Source organism: Emys orbicularis, chromosome 19 (genome assembly GCF_028017835.1).
Source record: "Emys orbicularis isolate rEmyOrb1 chromosome 19, rEmyOrb1.hap1, whole genome shotgun sequence".
NCBI classification, from domain to species: domain Eukaryota; kingdom Metazoa; phylum Chordata; order Testudines; family Emydidae; genus Emys; species Emys orbicularis.
Genome location: NC_088701.1, coordinates 4817604 through 4841789, shown reverse-complemented (window position 1 = coordinate 4841789; position 24186 = coordinate 4817604). Strand labels below are relative to the sequence as shown.

The 24186-nt window shown below is 53.0% G+C and overlaps 1 protein-coding gene across 1 annotated transcript in view; it reads right to left on the bottom strand.

The window, feature by feature from the left end:
* The window catches only part of VAV1 (vav guanine nucleotide exchange factor 1), a 110053-nt gene that overhangs the window by 76702 nt on the left and 9165 nt on the right, over window positions 1-24186 (bottom strand). Inside the window, 5 exon segments of the mRNA XM_065419628.1 lie at window positions 732-827; window positions 1307-1415; window positions 4145-4210; window positions 5216-5274; window positions 15101-15217. Coding sequence (XP_065275700.1) covers window positions 732-827; window positions 1307-1415; window positions 4145-4210; window positions 5216-5274; window positions 15101-15217 — 447 coding nt within the window.

Below are 24186 nucleotides of genomic sequence, written 5' to 3'. Positions count from 1 at the left end.
AAAATTGGAGCGTTGACATTTTCACGGAAAGCGTCTGCCTTCCTCCAACATTTTTTATTTTTCTTTTTTGGGTCAGAAAACTGAAAAACGTCCAGCTTTGGACCAAAACTCTTGGCGGTGGTTTCTTTTCTTTTCATTTTTTTGGCAAAAACATTTCAGGTTTTTGATGAAAAATCAAAATTGGTCACTGAAAATTGTGTTCTCAATTAAATGTTTTGCAGAACCCCCGGCATTTTGGTACCGGGCTCTAGGGGAAAGCTCCTCTTCTCCGTAGGTATGGTGAGAACTAGCGGACTCATCCCCCATGGTGGGGCGGTTGTCTGTGGGGACTGAACCTGCAGCGTCTGGAGCTAAAAGTTGGTCCTTTTGTTGCTTGAGCTGTAGGCGGTAGAATCTTTTATACGGCTACATATGGTGCAGCCACTAAAGGGCTAGTAAGGGCTATACACTCTGTAGTCACCGCCTCCACCCCAAGTAGCACCACAGCGACCTTTGGCCCCATGCCGCCATTGGCTCTGACCCTCTTTCATGCCAGCCTGGCCTTTTCAAGGGTGTCCTCCCAGCTCCTGCCACCCACGCAGCCCTCCCATTAAGGGGGCAGGGGAAGCCAAACTGAGATGAGCCCCTTGTTCACACCTCTGCCTATGTCACGGGGGGGAACGGTCCACACCCCCAGCTGGCCGAGTGGCCAGCAGAGATGGCAGGACTGGTGGGCCGCCCACCTGCCGTACCTGGTAGATGGATTCTAGTGTGTCTGTGTATTTCTCCTCCGTCTGTCTGATTTCTTGAAGGCAGCAGTTCCGCTTATCCAGCTCTGTCATCTTCTGCTGCAGGAAGACACAGTGCAGATACTTGACATTCAGTAACCTTAACCCCGGGGGCCAGATGCCCAGCTGGAGACCCCACGACCCTCCCCAAGCTAGTAATCGAACCCAGGGGTCCAGACTCAAAGCCCCCTCTACTCTAACCACTAGACTCCAGCTCTCTTGCCAAGCTGGGAACAAAGCCCAAGAGTGCTGACTCCCTCTCCTCTACCCCCTAGACCCCACTCCCCTTCCAGGAGTCATGACTGCCATCCCCTCCTCCTCTAACCTCTACATCCTACTCCTCTACCAGAGCTGGGAACAGAACCCAGGAGTCCTGACTCCCAGCCCCTGGCTTTGACCACTAGCTCACACTCCCCTCCCCAGAGAATGGAACCCAGGAGTTCTAGGATATCGCCACATGCTGAATACCTCGAGCCACCTTTGGGGTACAGCCCACTCCAGCAGCAGGGACTCAGCAACGCATCCTTCCTCTTACTTACTGGCATGACAGCCGGCTCCGACCTCATCAGGTCTTCGTAGATTTCATCTCCTTCCGCCTCCTCATTCTCCACGCAGTCGTACAGGTCGTCATCTTCCTCCACCGTGTCACTGGGGAGTTGAGAGCGAGAAGGAAGCTCAGTGCCCTGGACCGGGTCTGACCCATTAGTTTGCAGAACAGTCCAGATGTTCAAACTCAAGGGCCAAAATTCAATATTTAGGCACCTAAATAAGTGGTCTGATTCTCAGAAGTGATGAGCTTCCCCAAGGGTTCCTCGGCACCCTCTGATTAATATCTGCACAGACCTGGACTGAGATCAGGGCCCCCATTGTGCCAGGCGCTGCACAGACCTGGACTGAGATCAGGGCCCCCATTGTGCCAGGCGCTGCACAGACCTGGACTGAGATCAGGGCCCCCATTGTGCTAGGTGCTGCACAGACCCCGACTGAGATCAGGGCCCCCATTGTGCCAGGCGCTGCACAGACCTGGACTGAGATCAGGGCCCCCATTGTGCCAGGCGCTGCACAGACCTGGACTGAGATCAGGGCCCCCATTGTGCCAGGTGCTGCACAGACCTGGACTGAGATCAGGGCCCCCATTGTGCCAGGCGCTGCACAGACCTGGACTGAGATCAGGGCCCCGCTGTGCCAGGTGCTGCACAGACCTGGACTAAGATTGTGCCAGATGCTGCTAGGGTTGCCAGGTGTCTGGATTTTGACCGGAACACCTGGTCAAAAAGGACTCTGGCGACTCCAGTCAGCACCACTGACTGGGCCGTTAAAAGTCCAGTTGGCGGGGCTGGCAGGCTCCTTACCTTGCTCCCCAGCCCCTAGATGTAGAGTTGGCCAGTGTAGTGCCCCCACCCCGAGCGCTGGCTCTGCTGATCCCATTGGCCAGGAACCGTGGCCAATGGGAGCTGCGCAGGGCCGGCTCCAGGGTTTTGGCTGCCCCAAGCAGCCAAAAAAAAAAAAAAAAAAAAAAAGCCGCGATCGCGATCTGCGGCGGCAATTCGGCGGGAGGTCCTTTGCTCCCAGCGGGAGTGAGGGACCGTCTGCCGAATTGCCGCCAAATAGCTGGACCTGCCGCCCCTCTCCGGAGTGGCCGCCCCAAGCACCTGCTTGCCAGGCTGGTGCCTGGAGCTGCGGGAGCAGCACCTGCAGACAGGGGCAGTGCGCAGAGCCGCCTGGTCGCACCTCCACCTAGGAGCCGAGGGACATACTGCCGCTTCTGGGAGTCGCCTGAGGTGAGCACCTCCCGGAGCCTGTACTCCTCACCCCCTCCTGCACCCCAATCCCCTGTCCCAGCCCTGAGCCCCCTCCTGCACACCAAACCCCTAATTCCCAGCCCCACCCCAGAGCCCACACTCCCAGCCAGAGTCCGCACCCTCTCCTGCACCCCACCCCCCAACCCAGAGCCCCCTCCTGCACTCTGAACCCCTCATTTCTGGCCTCACCCTGGAGCCCGCACCCCCATCCCACAGCCCGTACCCACTCCCCCACCCCAACCCGGAGCCCCATCCCACACTCCGAAGCCCTCGTCCCCGGCTGTACCCCCAGCCAGAGCCCTCACTCCCTCCTACACCCAACCCCCTGCCCCAGCCCGGTGAAGATGAGTGTGAGTGAGTGAAGGTGGGGGACAGCAAGCAATGGGGGGGGGGGAAATGCAGTGAGTGGGGGCGGGGCCTCGGAGAAGGGGCAGGGCCTTGGGGAAGGGGTGGGGCAAGGGTGTTCGGTTTTGTGCGATTAGAAAGTTGGCAACCCTATCCACAGACCCTGACTGAGATCACGGCCCCCATTGTGCCGGGCGCTGCACGGACCCCGACTGAGATCAGGGCCTGTTGTCTTCGGCACTGCACAGACCCCAAAAAAGATGGGAGCCCTCATTGTGCCAGACACCTCACAGACTCCAAGCCAGATCAGGGCCCCCATTATTCCGGGAACTGCACAGACCCCAACCAAGATTGGGGCCCCCCTTGTGCTGGGCCAATGTTTAATTTGTGCCAGGGCTGAGCCCCGGCACCTCTGGGCTTGGCAGTTCAGAGCCCCAGCACCTCTGGGCCTGGCAGTTCAGAGCCCCGGCACCTCTGGGCCTGGCAGTTCATAGCCCCAGCACCTCCGGGCTTGGCAGTTCAGAGCCCTGGCACCTCCGGGCCTGGCAGTTCAGAGCCCTGGCACCTCCGGGCTTGGCAGTTCAGAGCCCCGGCACCTCCGGGCTTGGCAGTTCAGAGCCCTGGCACCTCCGGGCCTGGCAGTTCAGAGCCCTGGCACCTCCGGGCCTGGCAGTTCAGAGCCCCGGCACCTCTGGGCTTGGCAGTTCAGAGCCCTGGCACCTCCGGGCCTGGCAGTTCAGAGCCCCGGCACCTCCGGGCTTGGCAGTTCAGAGCCCTGGCACCTCCGGGCTTGGCAGTTCAGAGCCCCGGCACCTCTGGGCCCGGCAATTTGTAGCCCCGGCACCTCCGGGCTTGGCAGTTCAGAGCCCCGGCACCTCCGAGCCTGGCAGTTCAGAGCCCCGACACCTCCGGGCCTGGCAGTTCTGAGCCCTGGCACCTCCAGACTTGCCACATCAGTTATGAATGTAAAAAAGTGGCTTGAGCCCCGGCACCTTTTTCATGACAAATTAAGCCCGTGTTGGACACTGCACAGACACATAATGAGAGAGTCCCCGCCCCGAAGAGTTTGCAATATAAACAGGCAAGACAAAGTCAAGAGCCTAGTCCCCATTTTACAGAGGCAGAGGCGCCCAGTAGAAAAGCAGGGAACAGGACCCTTTTGAGGGCCAAGCCAATGCTCTCTCCAGGTCACCCCCTATGGCTTTTGGTGGAGACGCAGAGGGCACTTACTCAATCTGATCCGAAAGGTCACCATAAATGTCGTTGTCCGCGACGCTGTCCTCGGTGGGGAAGGGCCTGAAAGAGGACAGAGCCGGCTCGTGATCAGGTTATAACGCGGGCAAGCCTCGTTCGCGAACGTCTCCTCTCCAGGAGGGTTCGTCTCTCTGGCCTTTTCTCCTCTCCGTTTTACCCTTGCTGCCGCATGTCCCAGCGGCACAGGGCTGCCTGCATCCCTGTCCCTGTCATGGAGCTGATCAGCCAGAAAGGGTTACTCAAGAGGCTGTCTGTGGGCAAACTTGGACAGATGTCACGGTCAACCAAGATGGCCATTGACTAACCACATGACCACCACAGCTGATAACTTCTAATTGAGGGGAAGGTCTGGGAGGCACGACTAGGCCCTCAGATAGGGTTTGATGGGGAACGGTTTTCCTGTCCTGCAAATATGAGAGTTGAAAATTTTTCCCATATCGAATTGGGGGCAAAAAGCTAGTCCTGCATTGAGAAAAGTAATTTTTTTTTCATTTCAGGTGCATTGAAATGTTTCTTTTCAATCATTTCAAACGTTTTGTTTAGACCGGCCAATTTATTCTCTTTTTTTTACAAACTTTTTTTTTTTTACCTGTCTAATTAGCTTCGATCTCCCAACGAAAAGTTGTTTCCAACTGGAGAACCGGGATTTTTCCATTTTGAAAATGTCCAAACAACACATTCTGACCGTCTCAAAACTTTCTTCCGAGTCAGGAAGAATTTGGCCAACTTTCACAGTCAGTTTTGGTGTCAAGGAATCAGCATTTTCCGATGAAAAAATGATTTATTGGAAAATTCCTACCCTCGATATCACCAAGTGTGGGACTCTGGATCCCTGGGTGGTGGATTCTAGACCCATGTAGGCTGCCTGATTAGGACCATAAACTAGGATCCTTCTCAGCAAGGAGAGGCCATGTGATATTAATGAACTACCAGGCTTATTAATCCAACCACTAGCACATTCCAAAGAGAAATGAAGCCACCCCACATATGCATATTCAAATTCCTTGCTGTAGCACTCAACCGGGGTGCGTTGCCAACCTTACTTACATGATCCCTTTGGATTGAGCTACCTGAGTCCATGAGAGAATCGACAAGGTCTCGATCACCTGGGAGGGGAGAGAGGGGCGTGTTACATCAGCGGACAAGGTGGACAATTGCAGGGATGGCAACAGAACCGCAGCGAGGGTGGATTGGACCCACAGAACCCGGATGGGAACTCCCCAAGGCTCTGGGAATGCAGCGTTGCCCCGTGAGAACGTTAAACTGAGAGCAATGGAGAGTGATCCCCCATCCACTGAGCGCAATGGAGACTCCCACTCCCAGGGAATGCTCAGCACGGTTGCAAATATGGCCCCTTGGTGCTAAACCCCAGGGGTTTCCGTGCCCTGGGTTAAAATGAGAAGCAGGCTGGGGATCTTCCCAGGATTTTCCCAGCCTCAAAGCCTGCTGGGCCAGCTGACCTCAATCCCCAAATGTGCGGCTTTCCCAAAGTACAAAAAATAAAAACCAGGAATGTTTCTGTCCAGGGAGCTTTTATTCCGGAGAGCAAGAAAGAACCAATGTAAAGTCTCCATGAAAGCGAGACAAACATGTACTCAGAGACGCAGGGTCTCTCACACACAAAGCCCCTTTGTAACGCCCTGCATCTGGACTGCAACACAGAACAATAGCTGCCCAGCAACTGTCTCTGCAGACAGATAAGGAGAACACTCTACATTTAAAGTCACCGGACACAGATCTTCTTTCAGGCACCGTATATCGCTACAAACACACACCAATTATCTGGGGGCTTTGGGTGCTCCCCATTAGGGTGACCAGATGTCCCGATTTTATAGGGACAGTCCCGATTTTTGGGTCTTTTTCTGATATAGGCTCCTATTACCCCCCACCCCCGTCCCGATTTTTCACATTTGCTGTCTGGTCACCCTACTCCCCATTAACCCAAGACATTCACATTCTTGGGCTTCTTCTCTACACGTGGTTTTAAGGACTTTGGGACCTTTGGATTGAAAGGGGCAATATAAATCTATGTTAAACTCCTGCTTCCAGAGTGCCCCTTGCTGCTGTGATGGGGAAAGCAACACAAAACCAAAACTGGACCTACTCAAAGGCCAGGTGGGGACACCCACTCACTTCTCAAGAACATTATTTATTATTGTTATTATTTATTTGTGTTACAGTAGCACCTACAGATCCCTACGTGAGATCAGCGCCCCCCCCCATTGTTCTGAGCACTGCACAGACCCCCACCGAGATCATGACCTCACTGTGCTGGGCACTGCAGAGTCACAGTAAGAGACAGTCCCTGCCCTGAAGAGTTTATAATCTAAATAGACAAAGGGTGGGCGGGGAAATAGAGACCCGAGGGGGGAAGTGACTTGCCCAAGGTCACCCAGTAGTTCAGTGGCAGGAAATGCTCCCGACGTTGTCCCCGAACTCTGGGGCAGTTCTCCCGGCCCAGACGCGCAGCGGCAGAGTTCTATTTAGGGTTACTTGAATTGTGAGCTCTTTGGAACAAGGAACTTCTCTTTGCTCTGTGTTTGTACAGCACCTGGCACACCGGGTCTTGGTCCGTGACTGGGGCTCCCAGGCACGGCCATAATCATGATAAATAATAATAATTCTAGGCTCGATCCAGCAACACCGAGGTGACCCTAAGGGACATGCCAGGGCAGCTAAAATGACTATTCCAGACCCAGAACGAGGTCGCTGTGCTGCAGCGTGACATGGGAGCCCTGCAGACGTTGCCCAGCGCGCTGATCCTGCCAAGCCAATCTTGCGGCGCTGACCGCCTGCCTTCTTCCCTAAGACAGAGCTGGAGCGTCGGGGCTGGCTGGGGAGCAAGGGAAGTGAGTATTTGGGGTGCGTATGGTGGGGCCTAACTCGCTCCGGGGCTCCGGATGACTCTCCATGAGCCAAAGCCCCAAGTGACTCCAATCGAGGGCTGCCAACCAGACAGTCCAGGTTTCAGCTTGTGTGTCATTTGACAAGCCCTGAAGTCCTGCTTTTTGATCGTGGGGAGGGGAGAGGTGGAGCAGGGGCTTTGCGGAAAGAGGCGGGGGCTTGGGGGTCCGGTTACCAGCCATTAGAAAGGTGGCACCCTACTCCAATCAAGGCTAAAAGGGAGCCAGGGAGCAGGGCGGTGGGGCGTGATTGGGGACTCAATGGTCCACAGGCATCTTAAAGCCTCTTAAAGGGGGCAGGGCAGGGAGGAGAAAGGGATGATCAGAGATAAGCTCTGTGTGATATCTTGGGACATTTGATCTGTGGTGCAGGTTATGTCACCTCAGACTGGCCTGTCTGGGAGGAAGCACAAAACTCTCCACTTCCTTCTTGGCCAAGATGATTTGACACACTCTGGGGCGTGCGGTGGGAGCTTTTCCCTTTTCCCTGTTCAGCAGGGTTCATGGGAGGCAGCTCCGGGGAGGGTGTCACTGTCACATAAGTCACTGAGAGGCAGCAGCGGGGCGGTTGATGTACTAGCAGTGACCATGAAGCCTAGTGCATGGATGGGGAGGCTTCAGGGACGGGCGACGGGAATGATCAAGAGCCTGGAAGAACTCTCCTATGAAGAGAGATTGAAGCAAACAGGAGGCAAATATACAGATACAGAATAAGGGATTCATAGATTATAAAACCAGAAGGCATATTGTGATCAAGTCTGACAACTAGAAAAAACAGAGGGGGAGCGTTTAGTTGCCCTGTTGGGCTACCAGCACAAGTGGCCCCTTTGAATGAAACTGAACAGTGGCAAAGGAAATGCTTTTTCCACATGATGGGTGATTAGCCGGTGGAACTCCTTGCCACAGGACACTGCCATGGCTAAGAATTTGCCAAGATTCAAAGGAGAATTGGCTGTTTACCTGGACAGCAAGGAAATCCAGAGTTAGACCAGCAAATGTTAAATGTTTTGGAAGAGAGAGAAACTCACAAAACAACCCCTCACTATTAGGGAATAAGAGAAGATTTTCCTGAGGAGAGATTATCCCACCTGAGCCTCTACAGCATGTAGTGCTGGCCACTGTCTGAGGCAGAATATGGGACTAGATGGACTCTGAGACTGACCGTTATTGTTATTTATTAGGAGTATTACGGTAGCTCCTAGGAGCCCCAATCTTGGCCTAGGACCCCATTGTGCTAGACACTGTACATTATTTATTAGGTGTATTACGGTAGTGCTAGAAGCCCCAGTCATAGATCAGGTGTTAATTGTGCTAGGTGCTGTACAAACATAGAACAAAGAGACAGTCCCTGCCCCCAAAGAACTTTTTCAGTCTGGCAGTTCCTATTTCATTTCCCCAAAGCCCGGTAAACTAGTAGCTCTCTTCCCTAGGTGCTTATCTGACCCTCACCAGTGTCATGTCCGAGCACCTCACAATCTTTACTGCATTTACTCTCACAACACCCCCTGGATGGCAGAGCAGGGCTGTTGGGCCCATTGTACAGATGGGAACTGAGGCACAGAGATTTGCCCAAGGTCACATAGAGAAGCTGTGGCAGAGCAAGGAATCTAATCCCGGTCTCCTCAACACTGCTCCGTCCTCAGCATCGTTACGGGAATGTGGAGCATCAGCTGTTCTTAGCATGCATGGGAGAGAGAGCCCAGGTCAGGCTTCAGCCTCTCTTCTTTGGCTGCCAGCGTGGGGTGGGGCAAGATCAGTGCCAGTTGTGAGGGTTTGGGATGCGGCCTGCTAGGATCTGGGCTGAGACCCAGCAAACTCACTCCCACCAGGTTCTAATCTCCTCTCTACACGTCTCCTTACAGATACGCAGCCAGCGCCACTGTCGCCGAGGTCTCAAAATGGAGCAAACTGAGCCGGGGCTATAATAGTAACAGCTAGTTCTCCTGGAGCACTTTTCATCTGTAGATCTCAAAGCCCTTTTCAAAGGAATCCGTATCACGATCCCTACTGTACAGGTGGGGAAACTGAGGCACGGAGGTGAGGCAGTGACTTGCCCAAAGCCATCCAGCAGGCCAGTGGCAGAGGTGAGATCCCCGGAGAAAGGAAATTACAGGACAGTTCAAACATCAAGCATGGGATTGCAACTGGCAATTTCTCACATGCTGATCTGGGCATCCTCCATCCCAAAGAGGCAATTCTCCATAGTCTAAAGGGGGAAACTGAGGCACGGGAGGTGGGGGCGGGGAAGCGACGTGCTTAAAGTCGTGTGGTGAGTCAGTGGCAAAAATGGGAATAGAACCCAGACTCCCAGGCCCCCTGCTCTAACCACTTGAGGCCACTCCCCTCCCAGAACTAGATTTAGAACCCAGGAGTCCTGACTCCTAGCCTGCCCTGTTCTAAACACTGCACTCCCCTCTCAAAGCTGGGGAGAGAACCCAGAAGCAGCTATTAGTCAAAACTAACTAACAAATGCTAGACTGTGGCACATAGGTAAAGAGACCCTCCATCAATAGTTGGAAATGCCAGGCAAATAAAAGGCAGCTTGCAGAGTGGACAGCCCAGGGGACACTGAACCCGGGGATCCCCACAGCTTTCAGCATGAGTCTCTCCAGCTTCCGCTACAGAAGCGGCTTCATTGCAGCTCTAACCAACCCACCGTCTCTGTGGCTCAGGCACAGAACGGGGGACACGTAACACACTCTGAGCACCCCAGCCCCCTCCTGGATGGAATCAGAACTGGGTCAACTGTGTGTGTGTCCTCATAGGCCCTATACTGCCAACAGCAAATGGCATTTCTGCCGCTACGCTGGTGTCAGAGGATGACCTATGGCAATAATAGTATCCTCTAGCGCTTTTCATCTCAAAGCACTTTGCAAAGGAAGCTAGGTTTGTTATCCCCATTTTACAGAGGGGAAAACTGAGTCACGGGGAGGCAACATGATTTGCCCGCAGTCACCGGCAAAGCTAGCACTAGAACACACGTCTCCCAGTTCAGTGGTCTAACCACTAGACCACACTGCCTCATACTATCAGACTTTTATGGCCCCAAATATCACAATATCTGAGCGCACCTGACTCTCTTTAATCTGTATTTATCCTCACACAATCCTGGGAGATAAGGCAGTGGTTTGATCCCCATCTGATAGCTAGGAGAGCAGATGCACAGGGAGATCTGCCCAAGGCCATGCTGGAAGCCTGTAGCAAAGCAGGGTCTTGCACCCAGCCGGGCAGTAAGTGCTCTAACCATTGCACCATCCCATCCCCGAGTCTCAGATCTGAAACACCAGGGGTCTAACTTTGAGCCTCCACCCCTGTCACCGTGAAGCCCCCGTCCCCCATGACGTGCAGCGGCGTCACAGTCCACGGCCAGTACGTGACACACGCACCCAACCATTCAGCTCCGTGAAAGCCAGAGAAAGCTGCCGGCCCCAGCTCCTCTTCCACGCCCCAGCAGAACAGAAACTGAGCGAGCGGCCCAACCTCGACAGGATGCGAGATCTAAAAGAAAAACCACACACGGGCTGCAGCGCCAGAGCCGCAGAGACACAGCAGGCGCGTCTTGCGTGCAGTGAGAACGCGGCCTTCGCAGAGCCACAGATTTTGGGGCTAGACGAGACCATGCGAGCTTCAAATCGAAGCTCCCGTAGAGCTCAGGCTGGAGAATTTCACCCCGTCACCCCCATCTTGAGCCCAACCACTTGCGTTTGTCTAAAACATCTTCCAGAAAGGCTGTATCTTGAAAACCTCAAGAGATGGAGAATCCACCACTTCCCTGGGGAGTTTCTGTCAATGATTACCCCACACACACTGTTTAAAATTGGTGCCTTGTTTCTCATTTGAATGAGTCTGGCTTTTCCCTTCCAGCCGCTGGTTCTTGCTGATCCTTTCTTCATTCGATTAAAGAGCCCTTTAATAGACGGCATTTTTCTTCTTCATCTGTATGTTGTCTACACTGTACATTCTGGTATGTCTACACTGCAGTCAAAGACCCATGGCACGGCCGTGGCTGGCCCCGGTCAGTTGACTCGGGATTGCAGGGCTGTCAAATTGCAGTGTAGATGTTTGAGCTCGGGTTGGGGGTGGGTCTCAGAGCCCAGGGTCCAGCTTGAGCATCTACACTGCTGTTTCTAGCCCCGCAGGCCGAGTCAGCTGGGCCAGGCTCTGAGCCTTGCTGCCCTGGGTTTTCTAATCGCAGTGTAGACGTACCCCAAGCCTGGGCTCTGATTCAGGTTTGAGCCCAAGCCCCCCTTTCGTCTACACACAGATCAGTCTGATTCGGGTCAGCAAGCACTCCGCACCTAGACCCCTTTTAGGGGGCTGGGTCAGAACCCAAGTCCTGCAGTGACTTGGGTCCAAGCCCTGTCATTTTACAATGTGGACACAGCTCAAGCCACAGATCCGAGTCGGAAAGCCTGCGTCGTGCAGTGCGAGCCGGGTCCAGCAACTGGCTTATGATGCAGTGTGGACAGTCAAGCTGGGAAACACTGAGTCCATGAGCCTGGGTCCCACAGACCTGGCCTTCATGTGCAGTGTAGACATACCCAGTGGGGTCAGGAGGGCTAGCAAGTCAGCTCTTCTTGGGGAAAGGTGGACACTCCCTAAAGCAACGTTTCTCAAATGCGGCCACCATGGCCGCATGTGGCCACCAGCGGCTTTACGTGCAGCTATGACACTCTCCTGGGCGGGGCGGGGGGCGGGGGACAAAGCATCACGCTCCCCCCCTTTGTTGCTCCTGGATGCGCTGCCCTGCACGGCCTCTGGAGAGAGGTGGGGCACAACACTGCAGGAGCAAGGTGAGTTCTGATCCACGTTGGGGGGAGGGGGTTGGGCGTCAGGCTCCAGCGGTGGGACTCCAGGATCAATGCGGCCCCAGGCTCTGACCGCGGGGCAGCGGGTACTGAGGCCCCCCGGCTCTGGCCACGCGGCCCTGGCCTCCAGTTGCAGGGCTTCAGCCTCCGGCCCCTGGTTTCAGCTGGGTGGCAGCAGGCGCTGGCCCCTGGTTCCAGTCCCAGACTCCAGCCGCACAGTGGCAGGCGCTGGCCACAGGCACCGACCCCCAGCCCCAACTGCACAGCACTGGCCTCCAACTGCGGGGCTCTGGGCACAGGGCAGCAGGTGCTGACCCCCGGCTCCAGAGCTTCAGTCGACCTCTGGCCCCCACTTCCGGCGGTGCGGTGGTGGGCGCTGGCCCCGGGCTCCCGCCACGCGGCCCTAGTCCCTGGCACTGATCCCCTTCCCCAGCTGCACGGCAGCAGATGCCAACCCACAGCTCCGGCCATGTGGCCCCAGCGCCTGGCGCTGATCCCTTGCCCTAGGCGCCGACCCACAGCTCTGTTCCAGGGCTCTGGCCACGCGGTGGTGGGAGCTGGCTCTGGGTGCTGCTAACCCCTGGCCCTGGCCATGCAGCAGTGAGCGCTGGCTCCAGCCACACAGCGGCGGGCGCTGACTCCTGACTCCAGCTACACACCCCTGGGCTCCAGCACCCAGCTCCAGGCTCTGGCCACACGACAGTGGGGCTCATCATCCCTTCCCCCCCCCCCCACTCCCGGACCCGGCTGCCTTCCTGGCTTCGCATCCACCCCCCCCCATTGCCCCGGGCCCCCACTGCCTCCCCTTTCAATTCCCCCTCCCCCCCCATGCAGAGCTTAATGGGTCCTGGGGCTTGCTGAGAAAAGTGATATTAACAAACATGCAAGTATCACTTTTCACAGCAGACTTACTAGCTATCTGTGAAAAGTGATAGTTGTATGTTTGTTAATATCACTTACCACTTTCCATAGCCTCCCAGGTGGCTACTAAGTGTGCTGTGATATTAACAAATATACAAAGATCACTTTTCACAGCAAGCCCCAGGACCCATTAAGCCCTGGATGAGGGGCCAAAGCGGGAGGCAGCATTATTTTTGTTATTGAGTCTGCCAAAAACCCCTACAAATATAAATGACAGTGATCTGGATGTGACTCTGTGCATATTGAATTGTTTTTCCTAAAGTTAATTAAGTATTTTAGGGGGAAAGTGTCAGTGTAGCCACCAGTGAGAGTTGGTGGCCACACTCTGATGCCACCAAACAATTGTTGTGAGAACCCCTACCCTAAAGGGAGCAGCTTTATTGTCCAACAAATACGTACTCAAAGCACTTTACAACCGTGAGCCATTAACTCCATTTTTTAGTTGGGGAAACTGAGGCACGGAGCAATTGTAGCGTCTTCAAGGTCTCACAATAGCAGAGTCAGGAATAGAACCCACATCTCGTGAGGGTTAGTCCACTGCTCTAGCCACTAGATCGTGCTGCTCTGGGAGGCAAGCGGCTCTCCTTGAAGACTCCTTGAATGTCCCAGCCTTGCAGTGGCCTTGGCTTCAATGATAAATTCAGTATGGCCAGCCCCAAGCATTCAAAAACCGGGAGCCAGGTTCCAAAACAGTCACCAGATTGGCTTACACATCACGAGATTTAAAAACAATAATAATACTCCATTTGGGGGGGGGGGTTCCAGATCTTTTGTTTATCATTTTAATACGTATTTTTTTCAGAAAAGGGGGAAAATTCAATAAAAAGTTGGACAATTATTTTGAAAAAAAAAGTCAATAACAATTTTGGTAAAAATTTTCACCCCCAAATTCATCAATATTTTCACTTTTTTTGTTTTTTTGCAAATATTGTCCCCCTAACTCACTAGTATTTCTTGAAGATTTTCATTAATATTTTCCCCAAAATCTTTGTGCATTTTCCCAAATCTCCCCCTCCCCCCCCAAAAAAAATCACTAAAAGTGTCCTGAATATTTTCAGTAATATCGCCACACAATTTTCCACCAGTATCGCCACCCAAAAGTTCACTAATGTTTTCATACACAAAAACCACTAAAGTTTTCAAGAAAACCTTCACTAATATTTTCATGACAATTTTCAGCACTGTCGCACAATTGGTCACTAAAGTTTCCACCAACATTTTCACAGACAAAAAGTCACCCCCAAAAAAATCACAAATATTTTTGTGCAAATGGGTCTGTTTCGATCCCTCTTGATATTTTTCACCAAATCGGTTCATGGCTTCTCAAGCCGCGCTATTTAACCACTCATTACGGCACCTGCTAAGTGCTAGCAGTGACTCATTGAGGCTGGGGTTAGGGGGCAGGGGAGCTGGGTTTGGGAGGAGTCTGACTCTTTCTGAAACTATTTGAGAAACCTCAGGTGTAAAAAGAAACTGAAAAAACCAAAACCAGGTTCCATTTCTCTGGTGTGGGTGGATGGGGGAGAGGCAAGAATGGGGCACTGGGTCTCACTATGGCACACTAAACACACAAAGTGCCCCTGTATTCGGATATGGGCAATGGTTATACTGTACACTGTCTAAACAGCAGTGGGGGTACGTTAGAGCAAGGCGTGGAGCGGATGGGAGTCAGGACTCCTGGGTTCTATCCACAGCTCTGGGAGAGGGGTGGGGGCTAGTGTTCGGAGCAGGGAGCCAGGGCTCTTGAGTTCTTTCTCCAGCTCTGGGAGGGGAGGGCAGTGGGGTCTAGTGGTTAGAGCAGGGAGGCTGGGAGTCAGGACTCCTGGGTTCTATTGCCAGCTCTGGGAAGGGAGTGGTGTCTAGTGGTTATGGAGGGGGGCGGCACTGGGAGCCAGGTCTTGTGGGTTCATCACCAGCTCTGAGAGTGAGTGTGGTTCAGTGGTTAGAGAGGCACACTAGGTGCAAGGATTCTTGGCTTTACGGCTGATGCTCTGTGCGGCCCTTCGTCAAGACACTTCCCCTCTTTGAGCCTCGATTCCCCCACACACCATCTCAGAGTCGAGAACAAGATTGGGGATCCATTCCCTGCTCTGCCACCGACTCCCTGGGGGAACCGTGGGCAAGTCATTTAGCCGCCCTGTGCCTCCGTTTCCCCCACCTTAACATGAGGATATTAGCACTTCCCTGCCATGCAATGGGGTTGTGAGGAAAAATGCATTAAAGACTGTGAGTTGCCCAGATGCCACAATGACGGGCACCAAATAGAAACCAATCAATAATCCGACCAATCAAAGGCTGACCTTCCCGAAATCCCGCACGTCGAAGAGATCGAAGACTTCAAAGAGTTCGTTCTTGCGCAGGCCGAACTTATCGCAGCAGGTGGAGAGGAAGGTGCGGATGTTCTTGAGACACAGGAACTGAAAAGGAAACAGGAGTTGATGCTTAATCTGCGAGCTCATTGGGACAAGGACTTCCCTTTTATGGCCGCGTGTCTGTGGTAGCCCCATAGGGCCCTGATCCCTGACAGGGGGCCCAGGGGCGGCTGTGTTACATATGCATGATAATAAATTAGGGGCGGCAGGCCTTTTCCTCACCAGTGCCTCCTCTGTGCTGGGACTGGTGGCCACCAGTAAAGCAGCATCGTATCCCACCATTCAATCCCCAGGACAATAGCCTGCTATGGGCCAGCTCATCCGCTTGATCCCTTGGCTCGGTCCCTGTCTTGGCAGCCTCTGCGCGGGGTTTGTCAAGGGGACAGCAGATCTCAAGAGAGGGGGATCTGGGAATGGTGACAGGGCAGTCCCAGGAGACAGGAAGTCGGAGGGTCAGACAGAAGGTCTGGCTAGACTTGCCTGGACACTTGCCTGGCTTAAGAAGGGTCAGTGGAGCTCTGAGGAAGGAAACCTACAAGGCTGAAGAGAGTTCAGCTTGGCTTCCCGAGTCCCAGCAACTTCCCACATAGATAGAGGGTAGTGGGCTCCGGAGGGGTGGGATGCCTCAGAGAAGGTGCGAGACCCCGAAAGCCATTCCAGCCACCCAAGCAGCAAAGGTTGGTGCTGGGAGATGACATCGGACACAGCCAGGTCATGGCACAATATTTGCAAATGAGGAAGCAGCTTAAGACAGAGTGACACAGATAGGGTGAGATGAGCCATTTCTGTGCATAAACCTGTTTCTTTAATGCTTCCAGCTCCATGTTGGATTAGATTTGTTCTTAGTGTAATAAATATGAGGCTTTATTTTCACTAACTCTAATCCTATGGCCTGGTCTACACTAAACGCTTAGGTCGACCCAGCTACGTAGCGCAGGGGTGTTAAAAATCCACCCCCCTGAATGGCATAGTTAAGCTGACCTAACTCCTAATGTCGACGGCACTAGTTCGATGGAGGAATTCATCTGGTGTCCTGTATAAAACAGGCCATAAAACTTCCCCAGAGTAATTCCTAGAGCAGATCTTCTAGGAGAAACATCCTCATTCCCAGAGACTTGGGCCCAGACCATCAGAGGTATTTGAGCTCCTAACGTCCACTGAAATCAATAGGAATTGGGTGCCAACATACCTTTCAGAAGCTGTGCCTCGGGGACTGCCTGGGGGCAGCAAAAAGGCTAGGGGGGCTATCAACCCCTTCCCAATCCCTGCATTCTGAGGCCCAGCCTGGCCACTGGGGTCATTTAGAGCAGCCTCAAGGCTGCTCTATCTCATCCTCTGCTCCACTAGGAAGCTGAAAATAGCTGTAGTGCAGTATGTTCTGGCCATGAGGCTGGGAACACGGTAGCTGTAGGACTCTTACAAGTTCCACACTGGTCCCCTCTGTGGGGAGATTCTCTGGGGGGCTGTTTCCATGCACTTTAAGGCCCCTCTATGCTGCACCAGTGTAGCTACACCGGTGGCTTAAAATCCCACCATAGATAAGGCCCAAGTCTGAGCCCTGTTTTATTCACCACCACTGAAATAGACTGAGATGTGTCTCCAAAGCACTGTGAGGTCTCAGTGGTTAGATGCAACCCGTGAGACATTCAAAACTGGCCTAAGATTTGTGTCTTCTAGTTGCTCCCAGAAGAGATGGCTTAGACTCCTGGCCTGCGCGTGCTCTGAATGCAAAACCCACGTGGTGCTGCTGAAACAGCTAAGCTTCAGACCTTCATTGTAGCTGGTCGAAGCTACCCACTCTCCCAGGGGATCTGCTCTTGGAAGGCCTGAAGGCTGAACCGAAACTGGGCTGGATACAGGTTTTCCCGTCTTGTGAAAAAAAATTGAGATTCCAAACAATTTGCATGTCCCGAATTGGGTGAAAAGTCAAAAATCTTGGCAATGTTAAGGAATGAATTTCCAAATTTTTTCTCTCTTCGGGCTGATCAAAATGTTTCATTTCAACTTCCACCATCTTGTAAATTTCAAAACAAAAAAGGTGTTTTGAGCCAGGAAACCAAAATCATCTAGAAAATGTCAAAATGAAGCGTCTGGAGAACATAAACATTTTTCAAACATTTTGTTGAGCCAAGGAATTCGTCAAAGCCAACCCTTTCCCACAAAAACTTTCGAGGGATTGGCATTTTGACAAAAAAGTCTCATCCAAAAATTCCTGAAAAATCCATTCAGGGTAATCGAAACAGTTCTTTGTGATGATTTCAAAATGTTTCATTTCCATTAAATTTTTTTAAACTCTAATCATCTTAAATTTTGAAACCAAAAGTCATTTTGAGCTGGAAAAAAACGGAATTTTCCATTTCGAAGCATTTTGAGAATTTCAAAACCGTTTTTCCCCCCTAACATTTTTTCCAACTGAGAAATTTGTCAGTATTGAGCCTTTCCCATGGAAAGTTACGACTGGCCTTTTCTGACAAAAAAAAAGCTTAACTGAAAATTCCTACCCAGTTCTACGCTGAACCTTCCCACGTGGATACCACCACGCAGAACAGGGCACCATCACTTGAAGAATGGACAGTGGCAAAGGGACATATCCTCTTCCATTTGCCGACCTCAAATCCCTCAGGGGACCCTCCACCTTGACCTCAGTCTTTGGCACTGCAACCTCCTTGATCATCTGCCCCACTATCCTGGTGTCCCCAACCCCTAAACGACATGTGTCGCACCAGCCCCGCCCCGGGCATCCTGTCTCCCTCTCCAGGCCACGCCCTCTCCCATGGTGGTTAGGCCGTTTCACACTTTAACCACAATTGTCCCCTTCCTGCCAACTTTCTCTCCCACGCCGGCTCCGTCAGCAAGCTGGCTCCATCTTACCTGGAGTGGCAGTCTGGGCTAGTGGATAGGGTACCAAGCTAGGGCTCAGTAAACATGCGTTCCATTCCCAGCTTTAATTGCTTCTCCTTGCCATGCCTCAGTTTCCCCTCCCACCTTTAGACTATAAACCCTTTGGGGCAGGTGTTGCCTCCTGTGTGCACAACACCCCCACAGTGAAGCCCTGATCTTGGTCAGCGTCTCTAGATGTTACTGTAATATTCATAATAGCTTCATGAACCTGCTTTCCCATCTTATAATCTTGGGAGTCATCCTCAACCTTCCGGGTCTCCTTGCATTGCTGTCCCCTTCAAAAGTTTGCCAGAAGAAGCCCACTTTCCAGTGGGGTACAGGAATAGGGTGGTATCCCTTTAAATACTGAGAGAGCCCTCTGATGGTGCACATTATGTTCCGTGTTTTAGAAGCCACCAGAAACCAGCCAGAGCAAGCGGCGTGGCCGGAGCTGGGCCTTACGTGTTTGTATATATGCAGTGAACACAATAGGTTATTTGGTTATGCCCACACGGTTCCTTCATCGTCTGTTTTGTGTAAAGAGCAGAAGGCACAACACATGGTCTGGGAGCTCATCCTCGGAGATTTGAGCTGAGCTCTGCTGAAAACCTGGCCACCTATTCTGGTGCCTAAGTGGGAGCCCAGATCTTTGGAAATCCGGCTCCAGTTTGACTAGGAGCTCAACACAGGTCACCAGTGGATGGCCTGGTGTTATGCAGGAGAGCAGACTAGACGATCGAATGGTCCCTCCTCATCTGAAAATCTATGGTGATGAATTTCATTCCCTCGCCCTCTGCCAGTGAATTGGAGACCTAGATGTAAAGATTCCAGACCACCACGGCCAACGACTCCTCCAAACACCTGCTTCTGCTGTTCATCCCCACTGAGGCGGAGGGTCCCGCGCTGGCTGTTACAGAATGGGACCTATGACACATACTTGGACAGATCTTACATTTCAGCCACGATGCAACAGGCTTTTTAAAGCCTCAACACGGCTGCCAGGAGACCAGGCTGGGAATTTTGATAGGGTCTCTATCCATCCTCCCTGCAGCCCAGGCAGGAAGTTGTCAGGGTCAGCAGATCAGGAGAGAAGATCTACTAGTGGACTGTCTTTGCAGTTATGCCGCTGCAGTGATTCATCACATCAGCTCCACTGCTCTGGCCACTTCTTGAATGGCCTTTACCCCAAAGACACAAAAGCCTCCAGAAATGATCTTGGCAGTACAGATTCATAAAATAGCCTTTTTGCTGTTCTAGGCAAATGGTCCAGGTTTAAGGTTTGCATAACAAATCATGTGTGTTTGTGTGTGTGTGTGTGTGTATGGCATTGTTAAAGGGGAAAAAAATAAGCATTATGTTTCAAAGCACACAAGGAAAGCTGGACAGCCCAGGGACATCAAGGTTTGGAACCCTGTGTGGAGAGGTAGAGCTATTTCTCCTGATTCACCCTGGCAGCCAGAGCAGGTGGGTCCTTTTATTACCAGCTCAGGAGTATTGAAGGGTTTGAATGTCCTGCTGTCAAGTACCAAGACCCTTCGCAGAGATGCGGGGCTACTTCTGCTGACACAGCCCGATGCCAGGACCATGCTGAGAAATCTCTCTGCCAATTCACCCCAATGCCAAGAGGTAGAGCTACTTTTGCTGAGTCACCCCAATGCCATGTCCCTGCACAGAGAGGTGGAACTATTTCATCATCTTTGCACCACCCTCACCGCTCATGCTCAGAAATGCAGCACTATTTCTGCTGACTCACACTTGCTGCCAGACCAGATGGGTCCTATTAATTCCAGCCTGGGAGTATGAAAAGGCATGTGCATCCCAGAGAGAATTAAGGTTAGGAACTGAGGAGGTTTTATAAAAAGAAACAGTCAAGCGCAAGAGAAAGCTTAGGTTGAAGTTTATGTTTTGGTGTTGTTCAGATGAGGAAAGGGACAAGCACTGAAGCCCTAGTTGTGTGTTGGTGCTGAAGAGGCTACAGGGAGGAAATACTTTAATGTACCCCCACTAGTCTCTCATCCCAAGGACTAACCAGATTTGGTCATGCTTAGCTTCCAAAATCGTAGCACTTGTCAGTGTGTTATTACAGATCCTAGTCTGTCCCTGATCCACAGAGGATCTGAGTCTATTACAGCACGAGCTATCTCAGGCTACAGCAACTTATTTTTTACACTCTGGAGGTTTCCAGGTCTATCCCCAGTGTATCAGTCAAAATGTTGGCCATCATATTAACATCGCTTGAGACAAGAACCGGTCGGGAACTTTTCAGGAGACCGTTTTTTCGCTGACAAAATACATCTTAGTCAAAATCGAAACTTTTCACGGGAAAGGGTTGGTTTTGACAATGATCTCTGCTAAGAAAAACAGGCGAAAGAGGTTTTCGACTTTAAAAAAAAAATGTTGAAAAAAGTTCTGAAGTTGTCAAAAGGTTCCGTGTCGACATGAAAAATTTCTCAAGGAAAATTCTGGTTTCTTCTTCGAAAATGTACGCGAATTAGAGTTGAAAAAAAATTGCTTTTCAATCAAATAAGGGATCAAATAAAATGAAACATTTCAAAATGATTGAAACCGAAATATTTCCATTGACCTGAACTGGGGGGGAGACCTGGATTATTGGTTCGTGAAGTTTTTCAAGATTTCAACCCGATTTGGGGGAGGAAACTTTTGCAGGGAACCATGTCCTAGCCCTCTGGGGCCTGACCTAGGCTGAGGGCCGGAGCCAGGGAAAGACCTGCGATATCTTTGGTGAAGATGTGCCCACGGGCTCTGGATCGTAGAAGGGGCGTGTGTTTGGTCTGGCCTATTGGGGAATTCTGATTTTAAACACCCAGGAGGTTTGCGGGCGCTCACATTTGCGGGGGTCTCCAGTTTGAGGGGATGAGGGCACTTGGGCCAAGAAGCAAGGCCTAGCTCCACCCCGTCTCTCACAGGGATGCCTGGCTGCAGGCCCCCCACCCCAGCGACGGGGGGGGGGTCCACAGGAGCTAGGGTGACCAGATGTCCCGATTTTATAGGGACAGTCCCGATATTTGTGGCTTTTTCTTATATAGAGGCCTATTACCCCCCACCCCCTGTCCCGATTTTTCACACTTGCTATCTGGTCACCCTAACAGGAGCTGAGCCACTTCTGCTCTTTAAAATCACTTGTGTTCTCTCCTCCACCCCTGAATTCCCTCCCCCGCTCCTTCCTCTTCCTTTCCCCTGCACCTCCCCCAGTATACCCTCCCCTCCCCCTACTTCCTTTTCCTCACCCCTTCTCCTCACCCTTCCCCTGCCTGCCTCCTCTCCTCTAAACTTCCTCCTTCCCCCCTCCTTCTCCCCCCATTTACAGTAACTGGAAGCTTCACAGGCCCCGTCAGCGAGTTCATTCACAGCCCGGAGTCCCTGGGCCAGCTAAGCCCACAGAGCCAGCCGCAAGCTGAGCTCATCGGCCGCAAATATGCCCCCGACTCCCTGGTTTCGCTTTCATCTCCTTGCTAAATTTCAAGGACCCCGAGTTCAAAAGAGAAAGAGAGACTGGGGGAGGGGGGCACGTCAGACCCAGAACCCCGGATTGGAATGCGCCCAGCTCTGGGGGAACGCCTGGGGCCCTGGTGCTAGAACAAGCCAAAGAATCCGGACCTGAACTCAGGGTAACCGGGCCCAACTCAAGGGAGCAACAAGATGCCACTGCCAGCCCTGGGGTAACGGGAACCAGCTCTGCTGCTTGGGGAATGCCCAGGGTGGGGGTGGTTAAGTGGCTTTATGCGCTCTCTTGCATTCCCTGGACACTGGGGCTCCTGGCATCAGTGAGAGCAACCTCAGGGCTGCTCTAACTCATGCTCTGCCCCCTACGGGCCCAAGGGGAGCAGGGAATAGCCACAGAACAGTGCACACCAGCCGTACCCCTCATCCACCCACTATGCGCTCGGGGGGGAGGGAGGGGTAGAGAATACACACAGTTCAGTGTACCCCAGCCATGCTCCCAATCCGACCCCTGTGGGCCCTGGAGTGTAGGAATAGCCACACCGCAGCACACGGTCCAATCCACTCCCGACACTAGGGGCTGGAGGCTCCCTGCACTGGAAGGATTCTCAGGGGCCAGAGCGATCAGAAGGATCTTAGCATAAGCAAGAATCCAGTGGGTCAAAACTCATCTCTGGTTTGACTCCACCGAACTCAACAGAGCACTAATGGACAGAGGCGCCGAGAGGGATTGTAGCCTGGGAAAGTTCACGGCCGCGGGATAGTTCAAGGGGAGAAGGAGCAAACCTTAATTCAGTAAACACCAGCCGTGTATCCCAGACAGGAAGGCTCATCCAGGGGCAAAGGCGTTAACGTACGATTTGGGAGACACAGGGTCAATTCCTAGCTCCGCTCCAGACTCCATGGGTGACCGTGGGCAGGTCACGCAATCTCTCTGCGCCTCAGTTTCCCCATCTGTATCCTAAGGATAATAGCACTGCCCTGTCTCATGGGATGTTGGGATAAATACATTAAAGACTGGGAGGTGCTCAGATCCGACAGTGATGGGGGCCAGCGAAGTACCTTACTTAGCTATCACCCAGGAGCCCATTGCGCTGGGCGCTGTACATACACAGAGCGAAAACACGGTCCCTGCCCCCAAAGACCTCACAATCTGAAGCTTGAAACTGTGAAACCCAAAGGGCGCAAACACTAAAAGGCACATAAAGAGCACCCCCACCTTTTTTATTATTTAAAAGCTCGGGATTTTAAAGCCAATCTCATGATTTATTTATTTATTTTTTTGATGGGGCTGCACTGTATTTTTTGGAAGACGTGGGGCCGGCGCCGTTGCGTGGGACGCGGTAACGTCACAGCCGGGCCGACGACGCTGCATGGGGACTGGCGACGTCGCCTGGGGGCTGGCAACAGAGCGAGGCCACATGGGGGCTGGTGAGGCTGCACCGGGACTGGCAATGCCCGGTTGGGTGGTGGAAGATCCACTGAGGGGCCATGCTCCCTTGCGCCAGCCACATCTCTTTACGGCTGGGGAGGGCTGGTCCGGAAACAGGAAGCTCTGCAGAGCCATCAGAACGGCTTCCTCCTCCCCCGACCCCGCGCTGGGGAAACTGGCTACCGCAGAGAGCAACCAATGAGCGCAACAGGGCTGGCGTTTTCCTCTGGCTGCATCTGCACCGCCTGGGCTGGGGATGTCCCATATCAGACCTACCCAGTCGGTGCTGTGCTGCCTGGAGTGCACACTTAGCGGCAAGTGAATCCAGACAGAGTCTGAGCCAGCGGCTCGTCGGTGTCCATTATATCATTGGTGTCAGTGACACCAGCTTAGACCCCTCCCCTCACGCTTGATTCTCAGTTACCCCATTCCCCTGCCTTGGGTAAAAATGGTGGGGGCGCCTTTAAACTACCTTTGTGCTCCCCATAGTCTGGGCCCTGCCTGGCTTCTGATCCAAGTTAGAGCTGCCTCAGGGCGGCTCTACCTCAATGGCCCCTGGGAAGCAGAGAACAGCTGCAGCGCGGGGCATTCTAGCCATGCCACTCCTCCACCCCCTGTGGGAGCAGAGCCTGCCCCTTCCACCAGATCCACCGGGTGGGGAGTCCCCCACATGGGTGAAGGGGATGCTCGGGCAGGGCTGTACATTCCCGAAGCAGCCTAAAAGGCTCTTAGCATCACCAAGAATCAAGCCCCCGGGGGACGGCCAGTGGGCTCTGAGCAGCCCCGATGCAGGATGCTAACGGAGTTGCAGCAGGGCCAAGTTTAACCTTGGGGTAAGTCCCACCAGCGCCATGATGCTGCCTCCCTCGCTATTAGCGATTCAGGTGCTCGGTGCAGAGTCCCGCTCTCCTCGCGAAGTTTGACCTGAGCCCGGCTGAGTCTGGGCTGCAGAGACCCATCTCCTCTCTCTGCGGCCGCTCTGGAAACAGGCTCCTCTGTGGCTCGGGGGCCTTGTGCTAGCTGGAAACCACCTGCTCTGACTGTAGCTGCCCTTTCAGAAACCCCAGAGCTCTGAGGTCTCCACGCCCCCACAGGGCTCTGAGCACGCTCCCCAAAGGGAATCAAAGCGCAAGGCGAGTTCCCAGGTGAAGGGCAGGTCTTCACTGCAAAGTTAGCCTTTGCAGCCTGGACCCCCAGCCCCTCTTCCGGTTCCATCCACACACAAACCCCGCCCAGCTGG